At 58.9% G+C, this 14,583-nt stretch overlaps 1 protein-coding gene across 1 annotated transcript in view; it reads left to right on the forward strand.

Annotated features, from left to right (window-relative positions):
• Positions 1 to 999: 999 nt before the first annotated feature.
• The window catches only part of AR (androgen receptor), a 39,660-nt gene continuing 26,076 nt past the window's right edge, over positions 1,000 to 14,583 (forward strand). Inside the window, exon 1 of the mRNA XM_065729193.1 lies at positions 1,000 to 1,968. Coding sequence (XP_065585265.1) covers positions 1,004 to 1,968 — 965 coding nt within the window. The 5' untranslated portion in view covers positions 1,000 to 1,003. The remainder of the gene's footprint in view (positions 1,969 to 14,583) is intronic.

Genomic DNA, 14,583 nt, shown 5'->3' on the forward strand with positions numbered 1-14,583 from the left:
GCGGCCTTAGGACTGTTTTGACGGGGCCAGTAAGGGGAGCTCAAGTCTTGTTTACAGGTCCTGCAGCGATGGGGTCTGTCGGCTGCTCGGCCAGAAGGACCCTGCGTGGGGGCAGCGCTGCACTGCCTGCCGCACACGGGCACCCGCTGCTGCTCCCACGGCAGATGTGGAGCAGGGGACGGAGGGCACAGCCTCGCTGCTCGCCAACAACGGGCGCTGGGCTTCTGTAGGTGCAAAGAGAAAAGCGCGCAGACACTGAAGTGCAAAGCGGGACGTTAGGGCAGCGCGGCCGAGCTAAGCCCCGATGGCCGTGCCCGCGCCCACCGAGGGGAACGCTCTTCCCTGAATTCCGCCCCGCTGCACAGATCGGAGCAGGCCAAGGGCGGAACGCTGCGGGTCGGGGGGCACTCAGGGGCGGTCAGGTCCACCACCGATGGCCAAAGCGGGGCCGTGCAGCGCGCCCGGGATGGGCGGGAGCGGGGACGGGGGGGAAACCGAGCTCAGCGGCCCCGGGCACGGGAGGGCGAGAGCGGAGCGGTCCCGGCCCCCGCGACGGCCCCGCTCCGCCCGCGGGGTCGGCGTGCGCTGATCCCGGGAGCGGCGCTGCGGTTCCGCGCTGTGCGGGGCCGCCCCCCGGAGCCGCTCCGACCGCCCCCAGCGCGGCCGCCGCCCGCGATCCGGGCCGGGCGTGAGTTACCGGATTAATCATTGCGGAGACCCAGCACCGAATTTGCGGCGCGGGGCGGTCTCCGTCGCTGCACCTCCTCTCGGCGCGATCCTGCCTCCCCCGCCGCTCTCCCGACCGCCGATCAAAAGCGCTACGAGGAGCCGCGAGCGGCAGACGCCGGCGGAGCCCCGCGCACCTCCCGGCCCAACTTTCCCCGCCTGTTGCGCGGAGCCCCCGCACCGCCCCCGCCCCGGGATGGGAACCGCGGGGCCGAACCGCCGCTAACGGAGCCGCGGTCGGGGACCGCCGCTCGGATCGCGCTCCGCCGCCGCGGACATGGAGGTGCAGATGGGGATCGGGCGCGTGTACCCGCGGCCGCCGGGACGGACCTTCCGCGGCGCCTTCCAGACCTTCTTCCAGAGCGTGTGCGAAGCGTTCCAGGCGCCGCGGGACGAGCCGGGTCCCGGCCTGCCCGCACCGGGCGCCCCGTGCCCGCAGAGCCCCCGCCCGCCGCCCGCCGCCTCGCCCGCCTTCCTGCCGCTGCCCGAGCCCCGCTCCGCCGCCCGCCCGCCCGCGGGATCGTCCTTCCCGTGCGCCGGGGACCTGAAGGAGCTGCTGGGCGAGCCGGGCGCGCTGCCGCTGCTGCCTCCCGAGGCCGAGCCGGGGGCCGGGCGCCCCGAGCCGGCGCCCAAGGAAGACTTTCTGGGCGACAGCGCCAAGGAGCTGTGCAAAGCCGTGTCCGCCTCCATGGGGCTGGCGGTGGAGGCGCTGGAGGCGCCCAGAGAGCCGCTGCCCCGCGAGGACTGCATGTTCGCGCTGCCCGGAGGGCCGCCCCGCGCCCCGCGCCCCGACGCCGCCGAACCGCCGGAGCCGCCCGCCCCGGCCGCCTTCAAGGGCAGCGGCGCCGAGGCCGCCCTGGCCGTCGAGGTGCCCCCGGGGCTGCCGCTGTACCGCGTCTCCCCGCCGCCCGAGGAACCGCCCGGCCGCGACTGCTTCGTCCTCCCGCCGCCCGCCCGCATCAAGCTGGAGAGCCCCCACGAGCCCGCGGCCGTCGGCGCCTGGGGCGCGCCCGTCCCCCCGCCGCCGTGGCCCTCTTTCTTCGCCGACGAGGGGCAGCTGTACGGGCCGTGCGCGGAGCCGTCCCCCGGAGCCTTCGGCTGCGGCCGCGCGGAGAGCGCCGACTTCGCCGCCGACGCGTGGTACCCCGCGGTGCGGCCGCCCTACGCCGCGCCCGGCGCCTGCATCAAGAGCGAGCTGGGGCCCTGGGCCGAGGGCTACGCCGGAGCCTACGGCGACGTCCGGTGAGTGCCGCCCGTCCCGCTCCTCTCGGTGCCGCGTGCGGGCTGTGCGGCTCCGCCTCCCGTACGAGCGGGCGCGTTTTGGGGAGAGGCGAAGCGGTGTTCGGAGCTGTGCGACGGGAGGAAACGCTGATGTGTTTGAGAAGGCGCGCTTGGTCAGAAGTAGTTTTCTGGGTGGATTAACCGAGCGCCAGTGGGCACTGCGGGCGCGGACGCAGCCGCGGGTGGGGTCACTGCGCTGCCGTCGGGGTCGGAACGCACAGCGGGATTTTCCCTGGGAACGAGCTCCGAGCAGACACAGCGCCCGTTCTGCTGCTTTGAAGGGCTCGCGTTTGTATTTGGGAAGTGTAGCGATCGGCATCCATGCAATAACTTATTGGTGTACTCTGTGTAGAAGCAGTTTGGGGAAAAAAAATGGGATAAAGGTGAGGAAGGGACCACCGAGCGCGGCCGTGAGCAGAGTGCCGGCAGCAGGAGCTGTGTGCACAGTGCACTGCTCCCGGCCGGGAGAGAACTGCTGAGAGCAGTGTGAGGTTGGTGGGGGTGGGTACAGCTGAGGAGGTTCTGCTTTCCGATCACTGACCCCTGGAGATGGAGGTACCCGGTTGCAGCGGGCTGAGCCCTGGGCTGTGCTGTCTGCCCCATGCGATGGAGCCGCTCATCAGTAAGGAATGTTGGGTGAAGCTCGGCGGGGTTGGGTGTACGTGGTGCTCTGCCCCTGTCCCCTGCTGTCCTGCGCCCAGCCACCGCTGCAGCGGAGCTCAGGGGGGACCCTGCTGTCTTTTGATTACCACGATCTTGTGCAGCCCCTCGGCTGCTGCTCTCCGAGGTCTGTTTCCTCCTGGCTTTGCGGTGGCAGCAGGTTGGGCTGGAGCTGAGGGCAGTGTGGTGCCCAGCTCGGGCAGAGCAGTGCTAAGGAGGGAGGGATGAGGGAGCTGGAACATCTCACAGTTCCCGTGTTGAAGGCGGTCTGCTGGGCCCTCATGTAACCACGCTGTTCGTTGGTTTCCAAAGGTGGCAATCCTGTCCCAGTTGGCATGGGGTGCCAGCTGGCACAGGAAGCCTGATGTCCCGGCCGTGTCCGGACAGGATCAGGATCCTATGCCTTTGAAACGCTGGCAGCTGCAGCACAGCACGCCTTTCTGAGTGCTTGCGAAGTCTGGGTTAGGTACAGGCACTTTAGCAGATAGTTGCCTTGCCCTGTATGCAGCATCAAGGCCAGAACACAGCCTCTGCTTCTTAGCACGTTCGTAGGGAGCTGTTAAGCCGGCGTTAACCCCGCTGTGACGCTGTCCCCGGGGTCCCATTGCCGCTGTCCGCTGCAGGCAGCGGTCCGTGCACGCTGTGAGCGGCGGCGGTGTCGGGGCCGCGATGGATGCGGCACTGCTGCCCGTCCCTGCGCTCGTGCAGGGCTTTGTCTGGGTGTAGAGACGCTGATACGTCACACAGGAGACAAAGCGGGCACTAACACAACTCGAGTGAACGTGAAGCTTTTAACACAGTGTATGTGAATGTGGCAGTAACGCTGATGTGCGATTAACAAATGAATCCAAGCTCCTGTTGCTGCGGGCGTGGGGCCGTGCTGCTGCCTGCAGTCTGTAACGTGACCACGTAACCTCGCTCGGGAGCAGGACACTGACTTGATAGAATAAATTCAAGCTCACAGGGTCAAGGTGACTCTAAGCACCGGCAGCAGCAAGTGGTTTAGGCTGTGTGTTTTCAACTAAAATAAATGCAAAGAGGGAACTATTGTTGTCATAACCAGCACGAAGGTGATAAATGAACACAGGGGATACGTGGCTCAGAAAAACCTTGCTCACTCTATGATGCCTACAGGGCATTTCCTATTGCTGCTGTCTGCTTTGTGCCCCCGGGTGCTGCTTGCACCTCCCTGCAGATGCCATTCTGCCATCAGTTGTGGTCTGTGTGGGTGTGTGCCGTGGGGTTACGCGTCACTCAGCACAACGACCACACGTTCTTCTTTGTGGCCAGCCCTGCCATCATGATACCACTTACAGATAACACCTGTAACAATTTCTACCTGTTGGAGGAGGAGATAAGGTTCTGGCAACGAGGTCAAGGACAGCTTGTTGCCCTAGAAGATGAAGCCAAGTGGAAGGCCGTGCTCCTGCAGTGCTAGGCTCCCCAGCCATGCCATGCTTCTCAGCTTTGGCCCTGCACTGTGCCATGTCCCCCCCCTCCCCGGCTGTGCCGTGCTCTGGGCTGTGTGCCAGGAGCCCACACAGTGCTTGCCTGTGCTGGGCTTTGCACTGCAGATCCCCAGCTTTGTGCTGGAAGAACTCAAAAGCTTTTGCAGAAGTGGGATGCACCCTACCCCCATTGCCAACCTGACCTCTCTGATGGGGAACTGCAATATTATGCAAATGCTTCTTTTGAAGAGGAGCGGTGCGTGGAGGAATGCTGTTTCTGAACCCATCCCTGGGGCCAGCTCTGTAACGTGTACAAATAGTGCACGGCTGCGGGTACAGATCCCACGGGCAGTGCCCTGAAGGCAGCTGGGAAAGTCACTGATGTGCTACGGCTCTCTGATGGCTCCTGATAAACAGAGAGCAAAGAGCGTAAGAAAAATCCTTCCTCATCACCGTTCAGTTCTTTTTTTTAATTCTGTAAGCACAGACATTGGGCACTGCTGTTGTCGGTTCTCTCAGCTGGGTTTGATTCTTCCTCCACTGCACAGAAAAGTATTTGCTCCTTTCCAGGAGAGTCTGGGCATTGTGCTGAGACCCTGCTGCATGAGGCACAGCTCTGTGCATGGCAGTGTCTGCCATGTACCCCATCTCACTCAGTGGGCTGTGAATTGTGTCAGGCTGCAGCAGAGATCACAGCAAACTTGCAGCAGGAGATATCATCCCCAGGACGCACCTGGAAAGTGTCTTTTTAAAGTCTTGTAGCCCCTGTTGCTTGCTTCTGGCAGCTCTCCACTTCCATGCACAGCCAGAGCCACTTGTCTGAGGGCATGTAAAAATTCACCAAGGGAATAATACTTCAAAAGGTGTGAGAGCATTGGTGGGGCATTGTTATGGGGCTGTTTGCGTTCTCTGTCCCGCATGGCAAACCACTGCAGCAGCTCCGGGAAAGCGGGGCTCTGTCTGGGACAGCTCTTCCCCCTCCCCCCATCCCGAGGCCGCTCCTGCAGCCCTCCTTCTGGTTACAGCATCGCTCTGTTACGCAGATGCCGCTGCTCTTCCTTCGCTCTGCAGTCCGCAGTGCGCAGCTGTGCTGCTGCGGGTGAAGTCCATTCCGTCCAAAGAGAGTGAGTGAAATGTCGGCGGTGCTTCGGTGCTTCCTGCCGGGGCTGAAAGGGCCGTGTGTATTTCAGCGACCGCGGACGGGCACCACGAGCAGCGTGGGCAGGGTGCAGAGCAGGGCAGTGCGGCCCAGCGGAGCGGCGTGAGCCCATTCCCACGCACCGTCCTCGGGCATCGCCGTCCGGGGACGCCGCGCAGCGCTGGTGGTTCCTGGAAGTCTCTGCCCCCGGGCCTGGCTTGGGGCCGAGGGCCGTGGGATGGTCCGTGCAGCAGTTAAAACACAACACTGTATCGCAGCGCTGAATGCCATCGGTGCCGCAGATCCCCCCTCCCGGGAAGCACCGCGTTTCCCCGCTGCCGATGGCCCCGCTGGCCGTGCCTGCTCCGGGCTCTGTGCCCGAGCCAGGACCGCACCACGGGGCTGCGGGGCAGTGCCTCCAGGTCAGGACAAACCCGCAGCGATACGGGGAATGCTGGGAGCTCATCGTCAGTGCTGGAGGAGGGCGAGTCCCAGTGCATCCCGAAGCAGGAGAGTGGGACGCGGTGCCACTTCTTGCAGCAAGGAATCCAGAAATTTCCTGAAACGTATTGCAAATTTTTGTGGTTGTATGGGAACGCTTTGTCCCGGTATGATGGACGCGGTTTCCTTTTGCAGAGTTAAAAATAATTTGCAATAGACAGAAGTAGCTCTCTGGGCTGGAGTTTTCGCCGTTCGTGTTGTCTTGCCATTTCAGTTAATTCTGATTGCATGAACTGTTGGTTTTAAGGCACGGGTGCTGATTTCTGTGCTGGGTACTGCTGTGACCTGCACACGGAGTGCTCTGCTGCTGCTCAGCTGCAGACGGATCCTTTCCTCCTGTGACTGTGCCCAGCGCTGCAGGGCTAAACACGAAAGCAAAAACCTTCGTATTTTATCATCCCGGGACTGATAACATTTCAAGTTTATCAGATGAGCATTTACTGAAAGGCAGTTGTTCTGTGGGAAACTTTCTAGAAAGAATCCCTTGCTGCTGCATGCTGCTGGGGCAGATCTTGCAGTGGTTGTGACTGAGAGCCAGACGTGTATGGAGGGGAAGCACAGCTCCTGCTCCACCTGAGCCCGCAGCCGGGGACAGCCGGGGTGGTGGGAGGACGCATGTCTCACGTGTGGAGTGTGAGCTCACAGCCAGCTCCCCCTGAGCATCCCCAGACATGACATGCTTTGAGGGAGGATTTTGGTGCTGCATGCTGGTCTGCATTGTATGAGCAGCAACTGGGGGAGCTGGATGGTTCGGTTTGGAGCAGCGGAGGCTCAGGGGAGATCTCATCGCTCTCTCCAGCTCCCTGAAAGGACGTTGTATGAGGTGGGGTCAGCCTCTGCTCCTGAGTGTCAGTGATAGGATGAGAGGTGATGGCCTCATGTGCCAGGGGAGGATCAGGTGGGATATTAGGAACAATTTCTTCTCCAAAGAGTGGTGATGCACCAGCACAGTGGCCCAGGGAGTCGATAGGGTCACCGTTCCTGGAGGTGCTCTAGAATGGCAGAGACGTGGCTCTGAGAGACGTGGTGCTGAGCATGGTGCGATGGGGTGGGGGTAGGGATCTCAGAGGGCTTTTCCACACTCAGTGATTCTGCGATTGCCCATCACTCAGGCAGCCTTCAGCACCCTGTGGTGCTGGCTCTATCAGCAGCGCTGTGAGAAACTTGCTGTGGCAGCATGGTGACAGCATGAGGTGAGAGCCCCACTCCTGTGTCTGCGGGGGACTGTGCTGCATGGGGATCCAGGGGAAATAACTGAGGGTACAGTGTGGTGTTATTCCTTCTTCCTCTTCTGGCTGTGAGCAGCGCTGCCAGCGCACTGCCAGGACAGGCAGCCACAGCACGGGACCGACACGGCTGCAGAGAACAGTCTGCTCATGTTGGGATTTTAACTCAGGGCTGTTGGCCCTGGGATCGACAGTCCCTGCAGGCTGCATGTACCAGAACTGCTTTTATTTTGTAACAGTAATGGTCTATGAGAAAGCTTGTTAAAGTAAAAGACAGCAGCCTGGTTGTCATGGCAAGCACCGTGCTGGACCGGCCGCGCGTTCACCCGCAGCCCCGGGCACCAGCACTGCACTGCCCACATGTGCTGCACTCTGCTTTAATGACAGCGATTACAGCCCTGGTTCCTCTTCAGGAGTGATTAAAAAGTGAAGTTCAATATATCTTCTAACAGTGATAAAAATGCTACAAGGAGTACATTGCTCTACGGCACTTGCAAAAGCGCTGCTGAGCAGCAGCTCGCTCAGCATCCAGGCAGCCAGGCAAAGGAGAGAGGATTCTTTCCCAATACATACGGAGGGAGAGCGGAGTTTTGGTGAGCGGGTGCTTTGGCAGAAGTCCCTCTGGGTGTGAGCATGAGCTCTGCCCCAGCTCTGCTGGCACTGGATTCCTGGGGCTGCGGGGCTGGGGCAGTTCTGCAGGCTGGCAGGGCAGTGCTGCACTGCAGCCACTGTCAGTAGTGCCATTCACCCCAGCAGAGCGTGGCCCTGTGCAGCCAGGCTCCAGAACAGCGTCTGTGGGGCACAGCACTGCAGGAGAGCACTCCTCCGTCTGCGTTTTTACTTTTAATATGATACGAGCAGAAGCCAGGAGGAGCAAGGTCACCCGTGCTCTGCTGGGGCTTGGAAATGCCTGGCTCTGCATCTGGGAGAGCCTGTGTGCAGAATGAGAACGCGGTCAGAGGCTGACACTCCTGAGAAGTAGTAAAAACTGCTAGGACACAAACAGAACACGATGTGGTTTGCAGTAATGGAAATCATCCCGAAGCCCAGCCCCAGCTCCGCAGGTGGGTGTGTACAGCGGGTGTCCCCTCTGTGCCAGCACTGTCCCTCTGGGGTGGCCCCAGGCTCCCCCATGCATCTCAGGTGGCCCTGCAGGGCTCCGTGCGGCGCCCACTGATGTTCTGTGCTAAGGCAGAGTGCAGCACAGCGTGCACAGCCCGTCCCCTCGGGCTCCTCCCGGCACTGCTGCGCTCAGCTCGGGCATGCTTTGGGGCTGGGGTCTGCCGGCAGCACGTGGGATTCAGCAGCACCTCCACTGTGCCCCCTGCCCACGGCCATCCCATTCCTGGAGGAAGCACTCACGGTGCCCAGAGGTGTGGGTGGGCAGATGGACGCTTTCCCAAAAGCACTTTCTGGGTGCGCTGGGACACGTTCAGCCCACGGGATAGGGCAGAAATGTATGGTGCTTTGCTCTCCCACTGTCACCTTTCCAAGGTGGTACTTTGCTGGCTTTCTGCTGTGTTCACCCTGACTCCTTAGCACTTTGACTCCTGCTACATATTTGAGCTGCATTAGCTTCTTTGCTCGTTAGAAATGGCAGAAAAAGCACTCTGACCTTGGCTAACGTGCTGAGAACAGCTCGGGAACGAGTCCTGGTATCAGACATTCCCTCCTCCCCTCCTCCTCGTGTCGGGGCCGCGTGGTGTGGGCGCTGCCAGGAGGGCTCAGATGGACTCTGTGCAGCACCTGTCCCTTTTTAGAAGGATAGAAAAGCAGAAAAGTAATTTGTCTGCCAGTCCGTTAATTGCTTGAAACTGGGCGGAAGCGAGGTGCATTAACTGGGGTGATCCCACATACAAGTGCTTTTCAGATGATCTGTATTTCTTTCTGGATTTTCTGTGGATGTGTAGGCATGTCCCAGGTGTGTGGCTTGTCTGTCTGTGTGCTCCTGCCCTTCCAGAAGTGGGAGGCTTTAGTCAAAGGGAGCTCAGCCCTTTCCGGTGGATATTGTGCCCTGTTTTCCAGCTCCCCACTTTGTCCTGAGATCCTGCTGCTGGCCTAGGAGAGAGCTGAGCGAGTGCTCTCAAGGCTGAGTGCCTAAAATTAGATCTGACATCTGTGTTTTGGTTTGCAGTCAGGCTTGGAAGAAAACGACTCCTGGCTGCTTCAGTGCCAGGGGAGCGCGAGGCACGGGCGAAGCAGCACAGCACTGCTCTGCGCTGCGGGGCCAGGAGAGGCACGGCCTCACACTGAGCGGTGTGCTCAGCAGCGGTGTGCTCAGCAGCAGTGTGCACAGCAGCGGTGTGCACAGCTGCTGCTCCCACGGTGCTGGGAGAGGCTGAGATGGGAGCCGTGTTCTGCTGGGGCTGTGCTGGGAGCTGTGTTACCCAGGAGATGCCTGCAGCCCCGGGATGTGGCATGCACTCTGTGGTGTGCATCCCTGGGTGCAGCCCAAGCTTCCCTCATCCTTCTGGGGTGGCTGTGCCCAGGGGTCGCCGCTGGGCATGTCTGCAGGGTCCTTCCCAGTACAGCACACGTTCACCCCGGACCTGAGAGCTCTGAGGTGCAGGACAGCGGTGCAGTGTGGGGTGTGGAGCGTGGCTGGCAGCAAGGTGCTGCTGTGGGTGCAGAGGGAGATGCCTCGGGGTGCTGTGCTCGCAGCTGAGTGCGAGGCTGAGGGTGCCAAGGAGGCCACAGAAACATGAAGCCTTCATCAGAACATGCACGCTTATTCTCTGAGATGAGTCAGAGCATGATCTGCTTGGAGGACCTGGGGAGATCGTGCCGTTGCGTAAGTTGGGAGGTCTTCTGTAGAAAACAAGTGCTTTGCCAGTGGAGTGAGAGAGAAATTTTGCAGATACAGCTTACACCGCTCCCCAGACAAAATATCCCAAACCCACTCTCTGCCCCAACAACTAAATCTGTGCAGGGGTTTGCCCTCGGTGTAAACACTCCTAAAAATAACGAGCGTGGCTGCACTGTGTGCTGATGTCCCGGGGCTGGGGCTGCCCCAACACTGCGGTGCCGGGGGGAAGCGGTGTTCCCAGGACCCCCTCCCCACATCCCATCCCTCTGTGGGGCTGGGCAGCACCGTGCCTCCTGGGCTGGCTGCCTCTGCTCTCACTGCTGTTTGTCGTCTGGATTTTGCATGCCAGATTTCTGTTTTCTGCCCATTTTCAACTCAAACTTCATCCAATAGAGACATAAAAATGCAGAATTAGTGACGCTGGTTTCTGCAGTAATAATTTCACTGTCAAATAAAGTGGGAAAAATATTACATGTTTTAAATATCCAAGCCTGGAAGCAAATCCTCAGCAGCCAGGCACAGAGCCCTCCCCTCCTGCTGAGGGAGCTGCATTTGGGATCTGGGGTCCGGGCGTGTTGTGGAGGGCTCAGCCCTGCGCACACTAACCCTTCCGCAGGATGATAACCAGGGCTTGGGATTCCAGCCACAGAGCTCCGCCAGATGTTGTCTCCAGCTGCAGAGCTGACAGGGCAGTTTGTCTTCCATTAAGTGAGCAGTGAGAGAAGCGCTGCTGTGCCCGTGTTGCAAGCAGGACAAGGTGTGGAGCCCGATTCCTACTTCCTCATTGCAAAAGAATGGGGAAGCCTATGTTTACTAGGATCTGTTTGACTCAAATATAATGGTAGGTGGTGCACAGCTGCTGCTGAAGTCTGCAGGAGGCCAGATTCCCAGAAGTCAGCGCCAGGAGCTCGCTGTGTTGCTGAACCAGCTCTGAAGTGGTCATGTAGCCAGAGACAAAGCAGTTCAGAGGGTGGTCATCCAGAGAGAGAGCTGCTCGGGGGAGCAGACAGCAAATGCAGGAGGATTTGTTCCATCCTGTGTGAGGGATGAGATAGGAAGCAGCAGCACGGAACCTCAGGCAGAGACGAGGCAGTGTAGTTTACAGTTTGCAAATGATGTTTCTTGGCTTCAGCTGACAATTAATGTGAGAAACGGTCTGTTTTGGTGAATTTAGTCCTGACTTACTAGAGGAACGACTTAAAATGTTCACATTTCTTCTGATTTTATGGACCTGTTTAATCACAATTTAAACATTCGTCTGGCAGCTAATAAATAAAAAATGTGCCACGCACCATTTTCTGTGTTACAGGATGGAAAATCTAAAGTCATGTCACTGCCTCAAAAACAGATACGTGTTTGCTGAGCAGGAGAAAGCTCTTGTTAACGAAAACAGCTGCCTCATCCTCTGGGGAAGCATCAGTATGGCCCAATTGAAAAGGAAAACACTGAAAGTGTTGCAAAAGGAAGATGTGAGCTGAGGGCAGTGCTGCCAGGGCCGGCCACGCTGCTGGCTGGGGTGCAGCTTCCAACCCCAGCACCGCCGTGCTGTGCCATCCCATCCTGCAGGCACTGCTCCCTGCTCTGCCCATCCCGCGGCTGCAGGGAGTGCTCCTGTCCTTATCACCGCGCTGAGGATGTGCTCGTGGTCCTGACCGCACATCGCACGCGTGCGGCTTTGCCCCCGCAGCAGCCGTGTGCCCGCGGTTTTCCTGTGCCCGTATTAATCTGTTGGGCCAGACTCCCTGATCCTCCCTGGCAGTCAGGCGGGTGGGTCTGGCTGTGAGCAGTGGGCATGGTGGGAGCGGGTGTGCTCTCACACCCTCAGAGTGAGGGTCCTGCTGCTGACAGTGCTGTTTGTGTTCTGTGTGAGCGCTGGAGATCGGCACCGGGTTATTTGTGGCTGTATGAGCAGACGTGGCTCCCAAGTATTGCTCTGTAGGGTGTTGTGAGCAGAGATTCCTTGTCTGGTTCATAAACGCAGTGCTGGCATTAGATCCGTGTACTACAAATCAGAATCTGCATGAGAAGGGCGCGTGCCAGGGCAGTGTGGGCCCTCTGGCCTTTGCTGCATCCCACATTGTGTCTGTCAGGTGCTGCCCCGTCCCCTCACTGCTGCTGCAGTGCTTCACGAGCATCTCTGTGCTGGGGGGGAAATGCTGAGCATCCCCAGAGCAAAGCCAAGTCCCAGTGGATCCTAGGGGGACTCAGACCCTCTGACCAGAGAGGGTGGTGCCTCTGAGCATGAGATGTATGGATGGTGAGCACCTCATTATTTGTGCTTCTTCTCTGTCCTTGTGTTTTGCCAGCAGACAACATGGATCGAGGACTGAAGATTATGGTGCGTGTTAAACTAACTCAAAAGCGTTGTACAGGATGGGCTGTTTCCTTGGGAAATAAGCAGGGTTCTATGTGACCAAGGACACCAAGGTCCTGTCCTTGTGGATTCCAGGTGACTGCAGTCACCAGGGTGACACTGCACGGCTCCAACCTCCGGGCTGCTCAGGGCTGGGGCTTTGTGCCTGTCTCTTTCAGGAGGTGCTCAGGTGCTTCCTCTGTTTGGTGAAATCAGGCATTTCCCCTTCTCCTTCTCTGAGCTGATTTGTTGAAGCTGCTCCTTGAGCTTGCTGGATGGAGCTGGCTCTTTGGAGCAGCAGCAATCACAGTGCTGTGCCCAAACAGCCAGCTCTAACCTGCAGAGGCACCCGTGCAACGCAGGGACTGCAGAGGGGCTTTGCTCAGGCTTTATGGAGCCTTTAGGAACCTCATTTTCCATTTTCTGCTTCATTTTGAGGTATGTCTGGAAGGTCAGAGCTAATTGTCACGGTAAGATCAGATTTCCCAGCTGTCTGTGTGATGGAGTGAACTCTGCCCACCCGTCTCCATCAACAGGCACGACAGTTTGGTCGCTCCATGGAGTAATTATTTTAAAGAGAGTAATTTCTGAGGTGTGCCGGAGCATTTGTGCCTGTGCTGTCCCCTGGTCCCCAGCACGCTGCCACCTGCAGCGGCAGTGCCCCGTGGGATGCTGTCCTGGGGCTGTGCTCGTCCCACTGCCCCCACCAGGGGCACCAAACACCCGCTAGCATTTTTTTAACAGCAGTGAAGATCAAGTTCCCACATGTGTTTACCTGGACGTGTCCCTGTTGTTCACTCTGCGTACCATCCTCTGCTCTCTCGGAGATGCTATCTCCCCTCTCTGCCTCCGGCAATTATACATGAAAACAAAGCACAGGCAGTTTAGAAACATACTCAAGGCTACTTAGAGAAAGGGAAATAATTTCAGCCTACAAGGCTGCGTGCTTTTAAAGCCGTTTTGCAGATGGGATGCTTTAAGGTTTCCAGGCGGTTTTGTTATCTGAGGCAGCGATGCCTCGGGGCCCCACACTGCGAGCATCGTAAGGCTGTGCCTGGAATGGACCCCTGTGCTCTTAGCCCGGCGCAGTTCTGATGCTCCTATGTGAGCCACAGGCCCTTGTCCAGGCAGGGCTGTGCTGTTCCACGGGCAGGAAGGCAGCTATTTTTAATGTCTTTGTTGAAAGTGTCACATACAGAAGATACCATGGTAAGGGCAGCACTTACTGCTGGAAGCATCGCCACATCTCGGGTATGGCACTAGCTGAAATGGCAGGGGAAGGTCCTGCGTCGTCCACGTCTCTGTGCAAGTGTGTCCTCAGTCTGTGGCTCACCGTCCCAGGAGCAGTTTTTCCTGATGCATCTTTCAGTGTAGCACTGCAGATGCAGAGCTGCCAGCAGCATCCCGAGGAGCGAGGGCTCAGCGCGGTGCAGCTCAGTCCACAGCCGGTGCAGACAGAAGCGCTGCGCTGCTCCAGGAGCGCGCTGGTGCAGCACGGAGGGTCTGGCAGCTGCTAAAGCACCGCCGTGCACAGAGCAGTGCTGTAACGGCTCCTCTCGGTCTGGTGGGTATTCCTGCTGCAGCTGCAAGAGTAATTTTAGCGTGAGAAATGCAGCCCAATGTGAGACCGAAGTGGGTGGAAACTGTGTTTGTTTGGCTGTGTTGAACTGAAGAAAAACAGAGGGAATACAACCAGCGTGAGTGGTGTTCTGCTAGCACGGCGGATTGCTTAACTAATTATCTAATTACAGCAGGGGGAATGGACTGCAGCAGCAGTGCTGATGCCAGAGCAGGTGTGCTCCTTGGTACTGACAGCCAGCAGCCCTGGGTGCAGGGAGGGATGTGCAGCTGTGCCCCACTCCTGCTGCGTCGGACGCACCTTTATGGCTGAGCTGGGGACTGTGGTGGTTGTGAGGGGTGGCTGGCTTCCCTCCTACCCAGCCCTGCCCTTGTGTCTGGTGAAAGCAGCTGTTGGCAAGCGAGTGATTACTTTGCAGAGTTACAGTTCCTACTCTACAGAACTCTGTGTGTGCTGCGAGCTCAATAGGCTCTGTTCATTTCCCTTCCAAGAGCTTTTCTGAAGCGGCAGCGAAGCCCTCCCCGTGGCAGTAAGGGAGATAGTGGGGCTGTTTGGATTCCGCTCTGGAAGCGGCTGGGCTCCGGTGTGAGCAGTCTGACCTTGGCCTTCGCTCTGTGGACGGGGCTGGAATCTCATCCCGACGTCACTGCTCCACGAGTTGTGTCTGTGTGTGCTGCTATCTCCCTTCTTTGGGTTTCTGAGGCAGTCTGACTCTTGCCATATATTGTGCAGACTGCCTTAGTGCGTTTTGAGCCCTCTGCAACGCTCAGTACTCATTTTCATCAGACCTCCCTACTTCTGGAGCCCCGTGGTGTAGGGGCAGCAGGGTCTGTGGGTACAGCACTGCACGCTGTGGGCAGCGGCC

This window comes from Cyrtonyx montezumae, unplaced genomic scaffold, assembly GCF_038088225.1.
Source record: "Cyrtonyx montezumae isolate F1298 unplaced genomic scaffold, pur_monq_1.0 scaffold_11, whole genome shotgun sequence".
In the NCBI taxonomy this organism is placed as follows: domain Eukaryota; kingdom Metazoa; phylum Chordata; class Aves; order Galliformes; family Odontophoridae; genus Cyrtonyx; species Cyrtonyx montezumae.